The sequence below is a fragment of the Apostichopus japonicus genome, chromosome 8 (assembly GCF_037975245.1).
Source record: "Apostichopus japonicus isolate 1M-3 chromosome 8, ASM3797524v1, whole genome shotgun sequence".
Taxonomy (NCBI): Eukaryota; Metazoa; Echinodermata; class Holothuroidea; order Aspidochirotida; family Stichopodidae; genus Apostichopus; species Apostichopus japonicus.
Genome location: NC_092568.1, coordinates 36943524 through 36963362, shown reverse-complemented (window position 1 = coordinate 36963362; position 19839 = coordinate 36943524). Strand labels below are relative to the sequence as shown.

Below are 19839 nucleotides of genomic sequence, written 5' to 3'. Positions count from 1 at the left end.
GACAAAGAATATATAACATCAATAAAAACTTCACTTGTCAATTGAGTAATTGAGCCTTAAGAATGAGGTACAGTTTGTGCCTTCATTTAGTTCCTTAACATTAACAGACTAAAAAACTTCGCCAATTCTGTCTATTTCCCCTGTCCCTTCGTTCACAAAAGCATCTCACTTCGCATGGTAACGTTTGTGCTGTTAACAACATTTTTCGCATATTTCACACAATTTGCGGTCAGCCTTTGACCCAAACAGCCAAGCTCCGCGACTACAGTGTTGAACTTTAGCGACGACGTTTTTTTCGAGATACCTTCCTTTGCTTCCTTGGAATGCTCAATTATCTGTGCAACCTGCATGAATTCAATACCCTACTGTATTCGAGGTAGTCGGTGTTAATTTTTCAGCGATCTGTCAGAGATCTGTTGGCCAGCTTCAGCCCGGTCATAAATTGAAATGGCTCAGGTTGACGAGGCCGCAGCTTCGACCAATGTTAATCAAGCACAACTCCTTGATTCATTTCAAACATTGAAATCAACGTTACAAGATGGGAGCAGACGAAATAGAGAAGATAAAGAAAAGGGTATGGAGCGTGCCGTTAGTATACGTTGTTGAACCTATTTGATATACAGATTATTTCCAATGACCTGGCCTAGGCCGATCTAGGTCTAACTTGACTGTATATACTGTAGGCATAAGAAAAAGGCCGTGGCTATTCTTACGACGAGTCGTAACAATTATTTATAAACTATTCTTACGACAAAGGCAAATTCAAGTGCAGTAAAGTAAATAAAGCAACTGCCATGTAGAAGGGGTAACCCTAACCCTAAACATAACCCTAAACCTCAATCCTAACCCTTACCCTAACCCTAACCGCAAATTATTGTTACTCCTCGTCGTAAAAATAGTACTCCTGGTCATGAAAATAGCAACTGCGCATGCGTAGTCGGAAATTATTCTTACAACTAGTCGTAAGAATAGCCACTTTGTAAGAAAAAGATTTCTCGTACTACTACTAGTCTTACCCAGTCATTACACCATTGACTTGTTCTTCATCCCATGACATAATTTCACATTGGAAGATACGTTCATGAGGACCAAATTTGAACATCAATTTTCAGTACAAGAATTTCTGCACTTCCATGCCTAATAATTAACCAAAGGACATTACAAATTGTTGCTGGTCAGCCTACCACAGTGCAGCATTGCAAACAGTCTTCGATTTACACAATTTAACTTGCCACATATAACGCGTATCGTGGTGAAACATGCTGTTTATCTATAGGCTTATTTTTAACCATTGACTAAGCGTATTCTTGAATAACTTTTAGTCCAAATGTAGCCTAGGCTAGGACTAACTGTTACTCAGGACTACAATACATAGCATGATGGATAGCATAGGACTTTTGAAAAAAAAATATAAACAACAAATTACTGGGACCTGGATCCAAACAGAATTAAATATTAAATAAGGTGTATCCTAGCTCCAAAAATGTCTCTTTCCCTGGAACAGAAGAAAATATCTTAAACCTTTTGAAAAGGCAATTACAGAGGAGTATTTTAAATTATCTGGGTTCTGTGTCCGGTACAAGTACCTGAAAACAAGTACCTGAAAACAATTTGTTATGCACTTTTTCCTATTTTCCCCCTATTATTGGCTAAGGGGTACATATGTGAGTGTGAAGCCCCTGGAGGCTCCATGGTCTTAGCTTTCCTCTGAGCTCAGAATTAAGCATTCCATCATTTTCAACATTGAAGACAGGAAAACATCTCCATGGAATTAGCAGGTTGCTGATACTAGGTATCCAGTATGGAAACTTGCGAGAAAGAAATGTAACTCCAGGAATTCAGGGCTATAAAATCCTACATGCAAAACTGCCAACTTTCTCTGCCACATGGTAAAGTAAAGTTCACTAGTCTAGCACTGTATTGCACATGTGCACACAGCACAAGACTGAACATAACCTGCTGACATGACTTGCATGTACAAAAATGCTTGGAAAGATTCCAGAGAATTTTACGCAATCAAAGTCAAGTTGTAAGCATCGCATATTCAGACCTTCAAACTATACACCGTGGTCACCCACATTGACAACATATGAGGGAAAAACATTTGATAAAACCTGTGTAACCCATCGTTAGAATGCAGAGTGCTTCTGGAGGCGCCCCTGTGAGAGTAAATGTTACAACACCTGGAAAAACCTCTATAATTGAAAGTACTCCAAAATATGCAAGTATCTTTTCAATAGCTGCAAAGATTATAGATGCAATTTGATTCCTTAAATCAGTTTGGTTATGAATTATTTCAAACACGAAGCACTTGCTAATTTGGCTTGGTCCATAGTTGTCAGTGGAGCCGGATATCAATAAGGTCGAATTCTTACGTAACTGCGAATATAGAAGAAAATGTCATTTTTGTTCTGATACGTCGGTTGGAAGAGCGCAAGGGCAGTGAAAGTCGGTTGAAAGATGGGCCTGGCGGGCAAAAAGAGGGCAAGCCAAGTGATCTTGCCCTTCTGTACAGTACCAAAATCTGATACTCATGAATTTTTATAGAAAGGGTCACTTTACCTCTGAAAATTATTGCTAAACCTGAGATTTCTAATCTATATCCTTTAGCCCTATCCAGTATATTGTACCACTCTACTCCTTTAACCTTCCAGGAGGTCTGCCAGTCCCTGGACAGGAATGTCACCATGTGACCTATATGGTCTATATACATACATATATACATACATATATACAGTATATATATACACATATATATTTATTATAACACAAACACTCCCTACTGGTATACATGCTGCACATTTGTTCTGTTGTCATTTATTGGACATACTGCAGGCATTTCTTCTGCATATTTACTAATTAAGACAACAGACACTTGTCAGAGCAAGGCTATGATATGTGTTAATAAATTTGTCAAATTCTTACAATCTTATGAAATGTTGAAATGTATCCTTAATTTTAATTAAGCTGGTGTGAATGAGTTTTGAATGAGTTTTGATGAAGAATTCCAAGATCTGGGTGTTGCAACCACGATTTATAAACAGTATTGCCAACAGAATATTTTGTGACTGGGTGGCAATCAAGATTTATGCACAGGAGTACGCACTGCCGTGTTGTACCCTAATTAGATCATTGATGTCAGTGCTTCGACATAGTTTTGAAAAATGTTCATGGCAAAATAACAAAGGGTAGGTAAAGTAGCAGGCGTGTGAGCACTTCGATGAAACTTTTAATTTTCATAGAACACCAATGGCACATTATCTTTAGAAAATTCTTTGGCGGAGGCAAAACTGAATCTATGAGATGGTGCTGGCGTATGTGTGAAAACCCGTGTTTTTTTCAGTTGAACCTGCACCTCCAGTGATTACAAGAACTTTGTTGCTATCCGAGCATACTTTTTTTTTTGCGGGGGAGGGGGGGGGGAGCCGGTTCACTTCAAGTTGTTGGCTGTGGTAAGGGACTATCAAAAGTGAGAAGGGCCCTGATGGGGATGTTAAGAAGTTCAAAGTTCATGAGTTATAATCACAAGCTTGTTTGTAAGGGCTACCCTTTGCCAGTAACTCAAATAGTACATGATGTATTCACTTTATATACGTTTTTTTTTATTTATCACTTGGTCAAAGTCTAACTCTGAAAAGTTTCTAAACCCTGTAACTCCAAACCTAAAGGTTGGATGTAAAATGGTCCACATGAGAGCAATAACCCAGCTGATCATGCAAATTCAGCAATGGTTTTAATATTTGATATAAATTTGCAGTATTGCAAAAAATAATTCACATATGAACTGTGGCAAAGGAATCACTAAGCAATTTGGCTTTCTGGTTTGTATTCTTTGGCAGAGGCAAAAATGAATCTATTGGATGGTGATGGCATTTGTTTACAGTGTATGTGTATGTGATGCTTTGGCTTAATTGTAAACATTATAACTCAAAAAGTGCATGATTGTTTTAATAACATCCTCCTAACCTAGGTATGTGGATCCAAATATGGTTAGTGAGTGCCCAAACTATATTGTTGTTCATTGAGGTCAACAGAAGTACAGTATAAGTATAAAACCTTGTAAACAAGTAACACTAGAGCTGTAAAGATAATGCTCCGATATGATGTACTGCAGTTTTCAGGGAGATCAAAGGGCAAAAGATGTTCAGCCCCGAAAAGTTGTAAACACAAGATAAGAGAGCGAAACAAAAAAGGTAGTTACTAGTTGGATGTACTTGGTACTTGATGTATATCCACATTAAATGGTGTGCGTGGATACAGCCGTCATTTGTGAAAGTCAATTAAAGGTCATTTGAGGTCAACAAAAGCCATCAAAGTAAAAAACGACAAATTTTTCAATGTAAAGCAAATGCATAGGTTTCATATGAACAACCTTGCTGCTTGGCCACAGTGGTCACTCTGTGAGGACCTTGTTCCCCCAAAAAAAAGATTGATTGATTTTCGTTCTTCCTTTATACTATAATTGCATATAGTGGAGGTCAATTATGTACAGGAATATATATATATCTGATTTTTTAAAGTACTGTACCCCCTCAAACCCTCACTTCAGTATTGGTTTTATCATGTATGATCTGATCGTGACCTAACTACTGTATTTATCTCTTACAGATCTCAATGACCTCCTTGGTTCCACTGGTGGTCCACTAATCAGGGCATATGGAACGGTCTTCAAAGAGTGAGTTATGTTGCCATAGGAGAAGGATATTGATTGAAGTGGGAAGGGGGGGATGGAGAATTCCCAAAGATAAATGGTGTGCTCAACATATGCAAAAGTGAACCTAGCTTGCAGATTTGTAAACAATTGTGCCAGACACTTTTCAAGTTTGGAGACAATTACTGCAAAATGCATAGTTTTGACCTAAAACATACATGCGAAAACCTTGGATAGGATTACCTCAATAAGGCAAAAACTTAGGCTGATCTGGTGTGAAGCATGTGGATGTCCTGTGTTACAGGGGGGAAAAGTTAATGGAGTAGCTTTTGGCGAAATCCAAAGGTTCCATCTGTAGATACACAAAAACAATATTTAACATGTTAAAGCTTATATCCCACTATGTATCAAAACATGGAATATTGTCTACGTGTTATGTGGATACACTGTGTTAAGTAACATTCTCTTTTGTTTGAGACATTTCTGAAGGCGTTCTCAATTCAGTCTGATGCACACACTGCTCTTATGTTCGCATATATGAACCACTTTTTTTTTTGGGGGGGGGGTATGTGAGGGGGTAACAGAATTTGGTAACTTAACCAAATATCATAGTTAAGCTAACTCATGATAGTAACTCATTACTTTTCTCTTAATTCATTCCAGTTTGAAAGTTTGGACCAGAAGTGCTTTTGAATCATTGTTTGAAAAGTTTTTTCATGATCCCGATGTACGAGATTGCTTTGACGAACTGCTAGAGTTGGAGGTAAAGTACTTTCATCAACAAGGTGTAAGGTTTATTAACATTATTAAGGTTCATTTACACCATGTATGGTGTATTAAATGTAATAGAAAGGGTAATACATTCAAAGTACTTAATTAACATGTTAAAAAAAAAGCCCACACCACGAGGCTATTATAGTTGTATCAGTTTGCTTAAAGAATAATTATCAACACTGAGTGTTATTAACATGGCAATTAAACCAAGATACCGTTTCTTTGAAATATGATGCACAATTCATAAAACAGAAAGGGAACTTAGGGAAGGGTATCGGGGAGGGCTATCAAGAGATGGCATGTGGGCCAAGTGTGGCCTACAATAGATTTCAGTCCAACCCATAATCTTGCACTGATCATTTTTCAATTTAGGATATAGTCAGATCTTAGTACTCTTTCCCTCGTTGCTACCACCAATGTTTCTCTCTGGTACTCGTAGAAAATTAATCAAGAACTCCTGGCATAATGAAGGCATTGCAGGGCAGAACATTACTGCTAGGACAGCCAAAAACAACATGTGGACAATCCACAGAGTTGCATATCTCATCGCCACCAAACACTGATTTAAATAAACAAATTTATTATCAGCTACACAATCTAACAATCAAGAAGCACTACTTGACATTTCCAGCATACCCTCTATGCTCTATGTCAGATCAATGTTTCCCCTAGGATTTAAAGCAAAAAATTTTTTATTCGACATTTTATTCCAGAGGGAGGAGGGGGGAGTCTGTGAGACACAAGGGTTCACCCTGGGGTAGCTTCCCATCAAGTTTGAAGAAAATCCGTCCAACCGTTTAGGAAAAGATTTTGTGTGACCCTTTGACTTTTGTTCCCACATTTTGACCCCTCCCTCAGTCATAAACGTCCTCCTGTCACCCTGGGGTGGGTACCCAATCATGGGAGTAGCTACTCAGGATAAATTGCCATTACCATGGCAACTGTGGCTATGGCAACTGGTATAGCTCTGTATGGCCCAACTGGCAAAGGAACTACAATATATCATTCTCCCTATGGAAGTGATGAGATAACAATGTAGAATACTATGGGCAGACTAGGACACCTGCAATCAATCTGTAATTATCTGTCGTACCTTCACTTAGACAGGGATGTGCCCACGCTGGGCGGCACCGCCCAGCACTGTCTTAAAAATCGTGAATCCCGCCCAGAACTATTTTCATCTAAAATCCCGACATTCCTAACAATATATTCAACATAAATTGGGCCTAGCCTATGCCAAAATCATGCAGACTAATAATGCATCAGTTACGCATGCGAGAAAAATAACTTACGGATCTCAATCGGTCCCTTGTAAAATCTCTTTGAAACAAACTAATAACTTTAACCAGGTACGTAATATATTTCACTAATAAAAAATTAAAAAATGTAAATTGTTAGCAAAACTAGTACTACACAAGCTACACAAGTGCCAGCATTTGGCATCTGAGCACCTTCAATAATCGGCGATCAGTATACCAGGCACTCAGGAAATCCTGGGCACATCACTGCTTAGAGATGGCAAAGTTAAGGCTATGACATGCCATGTTAGGGGTCATGGCTCTTTCAATTTATACGTGGTAAGCATTCATTTTACAGTCATTTAAGTACTAAGTTGTAGATGGTAGCCTAAACATGGGTCCTCAGAAGTGCGTAGAATACGAAGTAGAACATCCTCTGGTCTAGAAAAATCTGGAATTTCATTTGTTTAGGAGGGTGATAACCATGTCTCCAAGGGTAGCTCATCATTTTCATTTGCATCCTACAGCAGACAAAAACCTCCACTGTCATTCCTTTTACATGTTGTACATTTTTGACAGTTCATCAATCTTAGTTATAATTATCTTTACAAGGTAACAAAAAAGTCATCCTTTTTTTTCAGGATGAATGGAATGAATCATTGTTCCATTGTGATCAGAGGATGGCAACAAATCCTTCAGCGGTCACTCAGGTGAAAGTAGGCTCCAAAGGTCCAGTTGATGTGATCCTAGTTGATGGTCGAACAGAAAAGTAATTAATTTCATACTTTTGGAATAGGTTGGTTTATGGAGGACAGGATCTAATTAAATAGAGAATGAAATTCGCTGTGGTCAGTTATGGTCTGTCACCTAGTCTGACATGCAGCAGGCAAACAGGTTATTTATGGTCAAGCTCAAACAGTTAGACCAGGTCTTACAGTATTGATAGAGTTCACATTTGTCATAGGTAGTTCTACAGATGTTCAATTTGTCAAATATGACAAGGAAGCAATGAAAAACGACTCCACGAAAAAGCTTACAAAATCATCTTCCATTTTTAAGATATTATTGCTTTCATGTTCCTCCATATGTATGAAAGACGATGACATCAAAAACCTTCTCATGATTGGGAATTTAACGTGTTTCTTCATTTTCTCTGTCACATGTTTTCCTTATTAGGTGTAGTGTCCGGGATTGTCTTTTTGAAATATCAAAGTTCTGCATATTAGTAACAAATTGACATTGATTTTAGTGGAAAAATTTGTCCTCATTTAGAAAACTGAGTAACAATAATAAAGAATACAAACATTTTTACCTGGAAGTGACTCTATGACATCAGGAATTGGACAAATGGCAGCTCCTGATCTGACTCAAATATTGAAAACCTTGTAAACATGATATCTCAAGTTAGGAAACATGGACACTTTTCATACTTGGCATGTGGGATTCGTTATATTGAGTATAAAAACTCAGTTCTTTTTAGTGATGGTCAAAGGTCATCTTGGTCACCAGTGGTCAAACTTTGAAAATCTTTAAACATGATATCTCAAGGTAGGAATCGTTGATATTTCACATACTTGGTGTGTGGATGCATAACATGAAGTATTAGACCCATTGGTCTTTGGTGGAGGTGTGTGTATTGCCATGTACATTAGACTGACCTGTGTTTATCATGCCATAGTGTAATTGTACAGCCAAATAGTAGTTCCGAACATTTATAATAAAACAGCTATTCTGGTGAACAAGCAGAAGTTTAGTTTAATGAATCATCAAAAGTCTGTTTCCTATTACAAACAAGTTCTTGGTAGTTTTGGAAACCTGTTCGGGCAGAATAATTCAGACGGCTATTTTAAACTTGCATGTTCAGTTCAAAATGAAGAAATGAAATATAGTCAAAACATGAAAAAGTCAATCTGAAGGTAGTTTGAGCAGAATGGAGTCTTAAACTGGGAATAACTCTCTCTTGTTCCAGACAAACCACTTTGTCCGACTTCCTGACAGGGGAGAACAGCATCCTCTTGATCCTTCTCCGGCATTTTTCCTGACGGCCGTGACAAAAGCACATGTCTGCTCTACAGGAGCAGGCAGATGTGCTCAAAGGACTCAACTGTAAGTTAGTCGTGATATCCTTTGGTCCACCTGATGGAGTCAGACAATGGATCGACGCAACGGGCTGTAAATTTGATGTTCTTAGCGACGAAAAACGAGAGGTGAGTTAATAAGAGGAATTTAATCTTCCTCTAAAGAGTATTTTTTTCTTCAAGCAAACTAAGAGCCTGCTCATATATCCATCCACCCTAGTCTCTCCCAAACCCCCCCCCTTGCCCCTCTACCCTAGCACTTTACTCTTTCAATTCTTGTCTCCCAGCTGAGATGGACAAGCACAATGCTTTTACTCAGTTGTCGTTAACACGTCGAAATGAAATGACATAGGAGGGATGTGAATATTGGAGATTAAAGTTTTATTTAATTACAAGGATGGTAATTAAATCTGTTGTAACAGTCTTAATGAGACTTATAGCCAGGAAATGACTGAAAATTCCAGTAAACATTTGTCATGTTTTGGCATCATTCCCTTTCTTAATAATTGTGCTGTATTGATTTGCTGCCAATTGGAGTCCAGGATAGGCTACTTTGGTATTGTCCTTATCAAAGCTGTGGTTTTCAATCTGCTAGAAAGATAATGATTGCTCTCCAAGCATTATTGCGATGTTAATGTTTGTCTGAAGGTAAAAATTAACTTTGACCAATGTTGCTGACATCTGCTGCTTACAAGTAAACTTCAGCACTAACTTTTCAAAGGGTTATAATGGCTAAAATACCTCTTGAATGTAATGAATGTTGATGCCAGGAATGTATCCCATATATAAGCTAATATTCTAATGTAGTGCCTGCATAATTGGTCGTTGAACAAACTGCCCCAGGGTTCTCCCAAAGCAGTACTTGTATGTAAACTTTTTTTCAAAAATTAGCCAAATACATTTTCTCTGCACTGTTGAATGATGCCAGAGTTTTTATTTCATCTTGACAATGTTTTACAGCCATGAAAACGCAATTTTTATTTTTCCCTTGGAAACTCAGTCAATCAGCAGCAAGCAATCACAGCTTCCTTTGTTAAAGAGTTTATGCTCCTTAAGAGAGAGTCTTTCAATTACCAATAGTTTATTGTCTCAGTTTGAGTTCCCTGCACACTCCTTATCAATCTCTTTATTCTTTCGGTGTTCCAGAGCTTTCCCCCCAAGGGTATCCCTATGTTTTAGCACCGTTTCAATAAACATAGACCAAACTACCTGATACAGTTTTATGGTAGCTGCTCTTCACAGTGTAATCGGAGTGTTTATTGCGATGATTTGTATATTTAGTCCGAGCGGTTTTAATAGCTAGGTACGTCTCTATCGATACCGTTGCTAATAGTTTCATGCAATGTTTGACTTCAAACTTGAGTGAACACACTCTGTCAACAACAGGTGAGCAACAGATCTACTACTACTGTACTTTAAGAGGAAACTTTTTGAGTTCATGTACTTTGTTGGGACCATTACCCCTTCAATGCACATGAATTTTGATTCATAAAGTACTGATATATGAAACATTGTTGAAAGGTTTTTAATGTGTCATTAAGATAAAAAACTATTTTAAAGTTATCTCCAGCTGGTTTAGGTTAAGTGTCTATCATATGAAGGCAGGCAGCAACATTGAACAATCCAGGGACACAATACCAAACGAAAATAAAAATACCAAACTAAAAATAAAAATACCAAACTAAAAATAAAAATACCAAACTAAAATAAAAATACCAAACTAAAAACATAAAAAAAATAAAAAAAATTACCAAACTAAAAAAAAATAAATAAATAATATAAAATAAAAATACCAAACTAAAATAAAAAGGAGGAGGAGAAGAAAAAACCTTTAATTTCTAAAGTTATGGAATCATCTCAGTTTAACACAAAATAAATTTCATTTGTTAATTGTGTTGTTTTGTGTTGTTCATCAGATTTTTGCGCAATACTTCTTTGAAGAAAACAATATGAATTAATTTTCAGTATTGTAGCTCTGGACTAATTATGCAAAGCTGACAAAGTGTGAGTTGGACCAGTGGGTGACCCATCAGTCTATTAATTGAGCTTGGTAGTTTGACTACCAGTAAAAGGATGATTTTATGCCATAATAACATCATAGCATTTAAACATAATAACATCATAGCATTTAAACATAATAACATTATAGCATCACATAAGAAGTTTAAAATGATTAAACTTTATCAATAGAGAGATTGTCATCTGAGGATGTTGAGTTGATTTGGTTTTGTTAATTGGACTATGAATGGAGTAACATTAACACCAGGCCTGCACTGTGGAGACATGATCATCATCAAGTTAGCCTTAAAGGAGCATCCCAGCTAGCTTTTAGCTTATTATAAAGCCGTTTATCTTGAATACCAGGACACCTATAACATTCAATTTGTTTTTTCCCTTTGACTATGACATATATACAAAGTGCTGCCGAAAGTCACCCCAGGTCAAAGTTTTAATGGTTGTCCGGTCATCCAAGACGACCAAATTTTTGTTCATACAGCCAAAATCAGCTGCGGAAATTGTCTGTTGGACACCAAATTCAGACTGCACAGCACTTGAATACCGACATATAGTTTAAAATGATAAGTTGGTATCCCTCCCCCTGCCCCCTCCCCCAGTCCTGGTTGTTCTATTCACCAACCTACAGATCTCTCCTATAGTGTATACAGTACTTAGTTAAATATTGTTATGTTGCTACATTTGTGGACATCCAAATTTGTTTTTCAGACAACCAATATGTAAGGCCTGGTTGTGCTAAGGGCAACAAGAAAAAATTATTAAAAATTTGCCCCACCACCCTATAACTGATGATTACATAGTATATACCTGCTGAATGCTTGCCTTCAGTTGGACATGTGATCCAACTGCTTACAGTACATTTGTTACAGAGAGGCTTTAATATAATGTCTAATCACATTATTTATTAATAATCTATTCATGAGTAATGGCAGTTCCAAACTACAGTATTATAGCAACTATTATAGCAAGTAATTTATCTTTGTTTTCATCTGTTTCTAAATTTAATTTAAAAAAATTGACACAAAACTTGACATATGTTTAATTAAGATTTTTCTATGCTGTTGTTTTGATTCATCAATTGTTGTCTATTTGTTCATTCTATCGCAGATGTCAGATTGCAACTCATTATAAGTATTTTATCTGAAAACAGTTGCATTCTCTCAATTTTAAAATTTGTCATTTGAGAAAAGAAAAAGAAAGGAAAATGCAAATATGGCTCTAAGCTGACAGAAAATATACACAGATAAATCGAGGAGCCTTAGTCATTAATTTAAAAATCTTATGTATCAGAATTAAGAGAATATCATTTAATAGAAACCAAAGACTTAATAGCCAATAATTAAAAGTTAATTAATATTCTGTCTCAAATTTTTTTCCAAAATATTTTTTTTGTTTTTAATTTTCTTACTTTTGGAGGGGGTGGTGGTGGGAAATGACATAAGGGATTATTGTTTTATATTATTTCATATCATCTACAACCTTGGAAATAGTTTTTGACTATTCTATGATGAAAATGCTTCGGGACTGATGGAGACAGTTTGTCTCCAGGCAGGGAAAATTATTGCCTTAATTGGTTACAGAAATTTCCTCTTTTTTGTTGTATTTCTTGTCAGATGCAATATTTATTCTTCGTTTGTTTGGATAAGAATTGTACTGGGAAACCTCAATTTGTTCTTCTTTAAGAGCTGACATGAAGCAAGAAACTAAGTTTCATTTCCTTTCACAAATCATTTAGTTGAAGGATCTTTTGTATATAATAATAATAATAATAATAATACCTAATTTATATAGCGCTCTGATCAGTCAAGATATGCTCTAAAGCGCTTTACAATGAGAACAAATTACTGGACGAAACAGACTAAATAGGCTATCTGAAATAAATACAATTTAAATTTAGCCCAAAAAGTAGATAACAAGTTAGCATCCCTAATATTTTGTGGTACACAGTTTTGATGCTGCCACACATAATCCCTGGTCTCAGGAATACTTTGTCCGACTAACAGGTACATCAAACAGGGATTGGTTGGAGGATCTAAGAGTGAGTTTAAGGCGATGCTTCTTAATCATATCAATTAGGTACTCCGGAACCAAATGAGGAAATTCTATGTACATAGGGAACAATATGTTGAATTGGATTTGGTACTTAACAGGAAGCCAATGCAGATTCTTAGATATTGTGGTGATATGGTCATAGTGTTTATCTCTAGTAATCAGGGCAGCGTTTGTGTTTTGTATGAGCTGGATACGACCAATGATGATTAAAGGGCGTGAAGACTCGTGCACAAAGAAACGTCTCATGCCGGTAATCTGACCTAGTTTCGAATGAGGTGTAACAGAAGTGTTAGACACCACCATCGATCCCAGAAAATACACACAGCTTACAACCATCGGTAATTAGACACTAGTGTACAGTCAATACATACAGCTACGGTCAATACCCACAACACAGTGTATATAGCAGCGATGGACATCTCAGGTCTAGATAAAAGATAACAAGGTATCACGTTTCATTACTGACTGCATTTTGTAGCGACAAGAAGAAAACTTTACTTGCAAGCAACGGAAAGTTAACTTTTTCAGAGCGCGGCACGCGGTTTGGGGCGAGTCTTCAATGCCTTAAAGGCACAGACTGCAAAAGGGAATTAATGTAATCTAATCGGGAGGTTACAAGTGAGTGGACAAGCAATCTGCATGCATCTTCTATTATCTAAATAGAGTCTGAAGTATTACAACATGTGACATATAATTTGTTCCAAATATTTTCATTTGTAATATCCTCAGTTTGGGCAACAAAATGTGTTGGAATAATGTTATTCCAACCTATGGAATAGTTATGGGACATTAATATGTCCTTTAATGATTACTTCCTTCTATTCCCTCATTCACTGGAACCAGACGGAAAAAAAAAAAATTTTTTCTATCATCATCCAAATCTGGGAGAAAGTGACAATTTATCCCCATGTATATTAAGTCGCCTGCACTATGAATATGGAAATATTTTGTGTTTTGTCCATAAATAACTTCCCAAGCTATGTTTTACATTTTGAAAATTTTCCAACTTTTGTTTCATTCATACATGTATTTTTTCATAATATTTTTTGCATTGTTATCTCAATACATTACATGTATAGAGATATTGTAACAGTAAGTGGGACTTTCTCTTCTCTTAAAAATTTTTCAGCGTCTTCAAACAAAGTTCTTTTTCTCTGGAATTTCCAGAGCAAGAATATATCATATAGACCAACAAAAGTTACTATTTTTTATTCCAGAATTGTATCTCATTCTGTGACTTTTTCACCGATTTATGTCCAAATCGGGCCAATTTGGACTGAAAACACACTTTGACAGACCTGTTTTGCACACGCTCCAAAACTTATGTTTTATGAAAGAGAATAGAATAGAACTGTCTTTCAACAGTGGTATCGTCTAAGATAGGGTCCTATGTATTATATATTTTATTAAAATTTTAAACTTTCATTTGTTGTTTACAGGTAGGTATTAATAAGAATTTTACTACGTGTATATGACATCTAATGGCTTTTATTTGCTTGATTTGATGTTTAAATGATTTTTCTTTCTTAAAACAACACTGAGCTGCCGCCCCTACTTTTAGTAAAAAGGTCCGTTTTTGATGATTAAGCCCCGCCCCCAAGTCTGTTTTGTAGCAGATTGGCTATGACTCATAACAGCTACATGTTAGATATACGAAAATGGCTACCCTCGCGAACAATTTTCTGTTCTGTAGTTAGGTACGCGGAAAAACGTGGGTTGTTTTGATATCTAGAAGTGGACACAGTTTTGATGGTAGTCACCACTACAGTCTACAGTAACATACAGTAGGTCAATAGGCCTAGCTCTCAAGGCAGGCATCAAGAATATGGTCGAGTTGCTCGCCTCTTCTAATTTGGCTGTTGTCATTGACGTCAAACTATATGACCAAAAAGTCCAACTGAGACTGACCTACAGGGATGTAAGTCTTCCGTATTTTTACGGAAATCCGGTTTTTTTTTATTCCAATAAAGTTCCACAAAATTGTTCGAATATCAAAGACACAACGCGGCAAAAATGCCTGGCCCGTTGCAGCAAGCTAACTTCAACTTTCACTCATCGATCAATCAAAATACCATTCCTGTTTCGCATCATCGCATTGCACTGTACTAGTGCCATGTGAATATCGTTGCGTACGTGCGAACTTCAAATCGCCATAACTCATTTCTGTTCTTTGAAAAACCTTGCCTAATTCACGTTGATTGGACTGCTAATTAATATCTTCGTAACTGCTGGTGCTCGACATAACTTTCGGAATTAACGCTTGTGATATTTGTGAGCGGCGGAAATCTACGGGATACGCATATGAAAGTCGATATTTGTGATCGCATTCGAATGTGAGACTGTTTTTTATTCCGTAGTTCGCTGCGACGTATTCGTAACTTTGAGGTAGCCTAACATAACGATAGTGTGTAAGTAGTAAGAACTAGGGGTAAGATGTGTTAGCGCTAATACTTCTGAGCTAGCCTAACATAACGATAGTGTGTAAGTAGTCAGAGCTAGGAGTAGGATGTGTTAGGACGGCATTCACCCGGGGTCTCCGAATAGTTTTCCGGTTTTTTTTTTGGCTGCACTTACATCCCTGGACCTAAGATGAAGGATACCACATAAAAAACAAGTTCTTAAATATTCTATGACATTACTAAACCTTGCAACGTCGTTCTTTCGACTAACAGGCAATGAGCGCTAAAGGCAAGACTAGCAGGATAAAGTGTAACCTGCAGAGACTATTCGTGGCAAAAATGCAAGTTATATATTTGTTGTACCATGATTGATATTGATAATTGTAGAGACAGAGCAAAGATTTGAAATTAGGAATAAAAATTAAAACTTCCAGTATTGAGATACTGCATCATTGATGCTCTTGTTTTTAGATTTACTCCTCAGTCGGACTTCAAAGGTCAGCTTCGAAATCCTGGAATATGAAAGCCATCTTTCCCTATGCTGAGTTATGGGCCACGGGTCCAAAGCCTAATCGAATTTACCATACCGATGATCCGTTACAGGTAAACGAAAGTATTTCTACCCTGTAAAGTTTCTCAAACAGTTAAAATTCAAGGTGATTTCATTTGTGATATCACAGTGATTAAAATAGTGGTCCTTATTTTGTGGACCATTTTGAAAATTTATCCATTTTGCTCATAAACACAAAACCTTTTGAAAGAACTGAAAGACACCATTTTGTTTGTTATATCAGATTTTTTGTTATAATGCAGAAAAGCTGCCATACCATCTCAAACTGGGATAAAAACCATGAATCCTGCTTTGAGCAAAACCTGTCATGTGTGAACATTTTGTAAAGTTATTCAATACTGAATTTGAACACTTTGTATCGACCTTTTGTTCAAATTTTTGTATTTGCAGATTGGGGGAGACTTCATTTTGGACAAAGATGGAAACTTTGTATTCGTTCATTGTAGCACTTCATCCGATGATCGTCCACCTGTAGACCAACTCATTGCAACTCTGAAGGTGAGTTGAAGTTGGTTTCACAGTAAATATTCAACTGAGGTAACTACAGTAGATTAGCTTGAGTGTCAGAGCCAGGTTCTAGAGTCAGAGCTGGACACCAACTGTGCACCCTCACTGCCTCTCAACCTGCACTCGATACCAAGCCCTTAGTCATACACATCTGAAATATTATGTTGGGTTGGAGAACAAATGTCTGTCTTGCATGGGGAGGGGGTTCTCCCACTGTCCTGTCTCCTATGAGAAAGTTTTGTATGCTAGCACTGGCCAAGTGGATGTTACCCTGTCGAAATGAGCACCAATTAATGCTTGTGATGAGGGGACTAGTATAACTACGTGTATTTAAGTGTACCAGTTCATAGTCCAAGGGATTGACCCTGGTACTCTGAACCATTTACACTCGAGAGTACATCACACTTGGACATTGGTACTGGAAAATAGTAGTTAAATATTACACCAAAGGTTGGAGTACATGGGCAAAAAGTTTAGCAAAAATGCTGTATCAAAAATAGCTAGGAAGAAAACTTGAGCCATAGTGATGCGCATATTGTAATATGAAAGGTGGAGAAGCCATTCAGAAAATAAAATTGATATATATAACAACAACGATTGGCGTATCAGATTTTGTTTACTTAAAATAATCTTGATTCGATTTTCTTTTAATTTAAATTTAAATTGAGGTTTTATTTTGTTTTTCAATATTTTTCAATATTGATATGATTTTCTTTCCTTTTTTCTTTCACAGACTTTATAATTTTTGTTTTCAAAATGGAAAAAAAAAACAACGACAGGAACTAACTTTTGCTAGTCTATCAAATACATAAAATAATGACAACATATCATCAATTTAGCTTTTATTATTGAAGAAGCTTCCACAGGAAAAGGTAGGTAGAAGAAAAGTGTAATTGTTAAACAGGTTTCCCGGATGGATTTTATGAAGGCAAGATTCTAAATCGTGAAAAAATGTGAATCTTGTTGGAACTTGGCTCAATCTTAGTGGGGTACCTGTTTAATAAAAACAACTTTTCGAGTATCTCCTGTGAGAACCTGATAAATATCCTTTAAGTTTTTTTGAATCTGATTAAATATGTCTCTTCACTTTTTTTTTTCCGGGATTTTCCCATTTTCTTGTCAGCAATTTACCCTTAAGTATTTTGGATAAGATATCTCCTGTATAGAAGTAGTAAAAAAAGGGGCGAGGACGGAATCATTAAGCTTCTCGCATAGAGCATTTATGAAGGCTTGTTTCTAAATCATGATCGCATGTGAATGTAGCTGGAAGTGACAACAAATCTTTATGGGGACTCTCTTAACAGAATGCTGTCCGTTTGTATTTTCTTTTTTACCCTTTTTTATGTTGAAATAGACACACAAGGGGAAGTTAAGGGACATAAATGACATAAAGTTAAATGACAGGATTCCCTGCAAAAGTTATCTTCACAAATAGTGAGTACTATGTTCTACATATAAGTATATATATATTATTTTTATCGTGCAATTTGATAAAAGAGCTACTATACCAAAGAGATATAAAAATCTGAGGCGAATTACATCAAGTAATTTTATGTAGAAGTCTCTGGTTATGATATCTGTGTTAAAAATATTTGAGTATTTGGTTACGGTCCAAATGTGAAAAGTCTTCAGGATTTTAAAAGATATGGTATAAATGGAGTATTGAATGATAACATAGGTTTTGATGGTTTTATGATGTAGTGAGCTCAATTTGGGGTGGGCTGGATATTGTCAAATAATCTCCAGTTTGAGTCGAATGAGAAATTAGAAAGAAGGTTGCACATTTTGAATGTCATCTTCTCTGCGGTTGTAATGGACGTTACTAGATTGGGTTTGATACTGACATGGCAAGTGAAAGTATTGATCATATTAAAAATCATTTATTTTATTTATTTTAAATGTTGTTATTCATTTTAGTCTTACAGACTGACATTGAATCAATCAGATATTATTATCATTATTATTTTTTGTCTTTCTGAATATAACAGCAGATATGTTCTTGTACAATAATTAATTAGTTTCCAAATTTCCATTTATTAAAAAGAATACAAATTATAAAATTTATTGCATTAATGTCATAGCAGATCTTTAAATTTAATTATAGTGATGATGATGGTACTGATGATGGTGGTGGTGATCACATGGTGATCACATTTATTAAGGACCAAATTCTACAAACAAAAACTTTATAGAGGCAAGCGATCAAAATATAAGCTGAATAGATAGGTCTTACGTTACCGTTTGTATTTATCAACAATTATCTTCAACTTCTATTCATATCAGTGGTGCCTACTTAACCTAACTCAACTTGCAATATAAGAATCGGTGTAGAGGACAGTATTGTAATATACCCCCTAGGGCCCTAGGCCTCGAGAGATAAATTAAGATACTTGCTTCTATTTAGATGAAAATTGATACCGTAATGAAACTGAATCTGAAAACAAATGGAATTTGCTGCGAGATAAAATTTGATATGAAGTTTAATTCGGATCAAAATTTGCTGATTTCCGAAAAAATGTTCCATTCATTATTTAACTGTTTACAATAGATATACAAATATATATATATATTGCATATAACTCTTCAGTTAAATGTGGAGCTCGGATCAAATCCATAGCCTCGTAAACGCACTTTATTGTCCAAAAAATTATGTTACTGTTGGTCAGGTCAGTTAGAGATAAATTTTCCTGTTTACTACAATTCAATTAATGTTATTAATATTGTTATTAGTTTGTATAATTGACTTATATGTGTTTATTATTAAAGCTGAATCTCTCACAGGGTTACCTCCATGTCACTTTTGTGGTTGTATTGAATGAAAAACAGGGTGTTTGTAATTTGATGTGGTTACAGTAGGCAAGGTAAAATACCTGCCTGTCCATCTCCAACATATTTAGAAATGGATTGTTTGGATGGTGCAGGGCCTAAGACTAATTTTCATGTCATGTTTGCTTTGGATTTAGTAATTGCCAAAAATTGTCTCGGCTGATTAACAATGTCTGTACTATGCTGTTCAGTTCCGAATCAACGATATGTTTACAATTCAATCAGTTTGTAATACAATTCAAAAAAGAATGATATGTTGACAACTGAAAAAAGGTTAAATCTTTAATGAAATGAAGCCAGGTCTGTGATTCTTCTTTGGTCTTCAATCTCTCCTGAGGGGGAGTCTAGTAAAGTAAAGAGTGGAAAAAATGGCTCGATAACAGTTTTGCTTACAGGGTAATTGCAGCCTACTACATGTGGTAGTCCAGCAAGGTAGCATATCCGAAGTTTCAGGATCACCAGTTAGCTTAGTGTACAAACATCCCGGTTTGATACCACCTTCATCTTGCGAAATGATGAATTAAAAATGCACTCAGGTAAAATTATATAAGAACAATACATTGTCCTTTCACAATAGTGCCAGGACATGTAGTAATACCTTGACTATTATCCCTTGCTACTTTTTAAATCATATACCCAGAAGGCTCAAGGGGGGGGGGGGTTAGGGGTGGCGAAACAAACAAAGACGGTAGTTGGACCTTTGCTTTGAGGGGTAAAGCATAAAGTT

At 36.2% G+C, this 19839-nt stretch overlaps 1 protein-coding gene and 1 long non-coding RNA gene across 2 annotated transcripts; one reads left to right on the top strand and one right to left on the bottom strand.

Moving 5' to 3' along the window:
• Positions 1 to 356: 356 nt before the first annotated feature.
• On the top strand, positions 357 to 19407 carry LOC139971840 (uncharacterized). The gene is made up of 8 exons (XM_071978611.1): positions 357 to 574; positions 4609 to 4675; positions 5315 to 5414; positions 7305 to 7432; positions 8633 to 8870; positions 15680 to 15811; positions 16170 to 16277; positions 17020 to 19407. Exons 1-8 carry the CDS (start codon positions 448 to 450, stop codon positions 17026 to 17028), a joined length of 909 nt encoding a protein of 302 aa, XP_071834712.1. The 5' UTR covers positions 357 to 447; the 3' UTR covers positions 17029 to 19407.
• Positions 12178 to 15673, bottom strand: LOC139971841 (uncharacterized). Its single transcript, XR_011794508.1, has 2 exons — positions 15394 to 15673; positions 12178 to 14717 (listed from the first exon to the last, which is right to left on the bottom strand). It is a non-coding gene; the product is annotated as an uncharacterized lncRNA (long non-coding RNA).
• Positions 19408 to 19839: the final 432 nt, after the last annotated feature.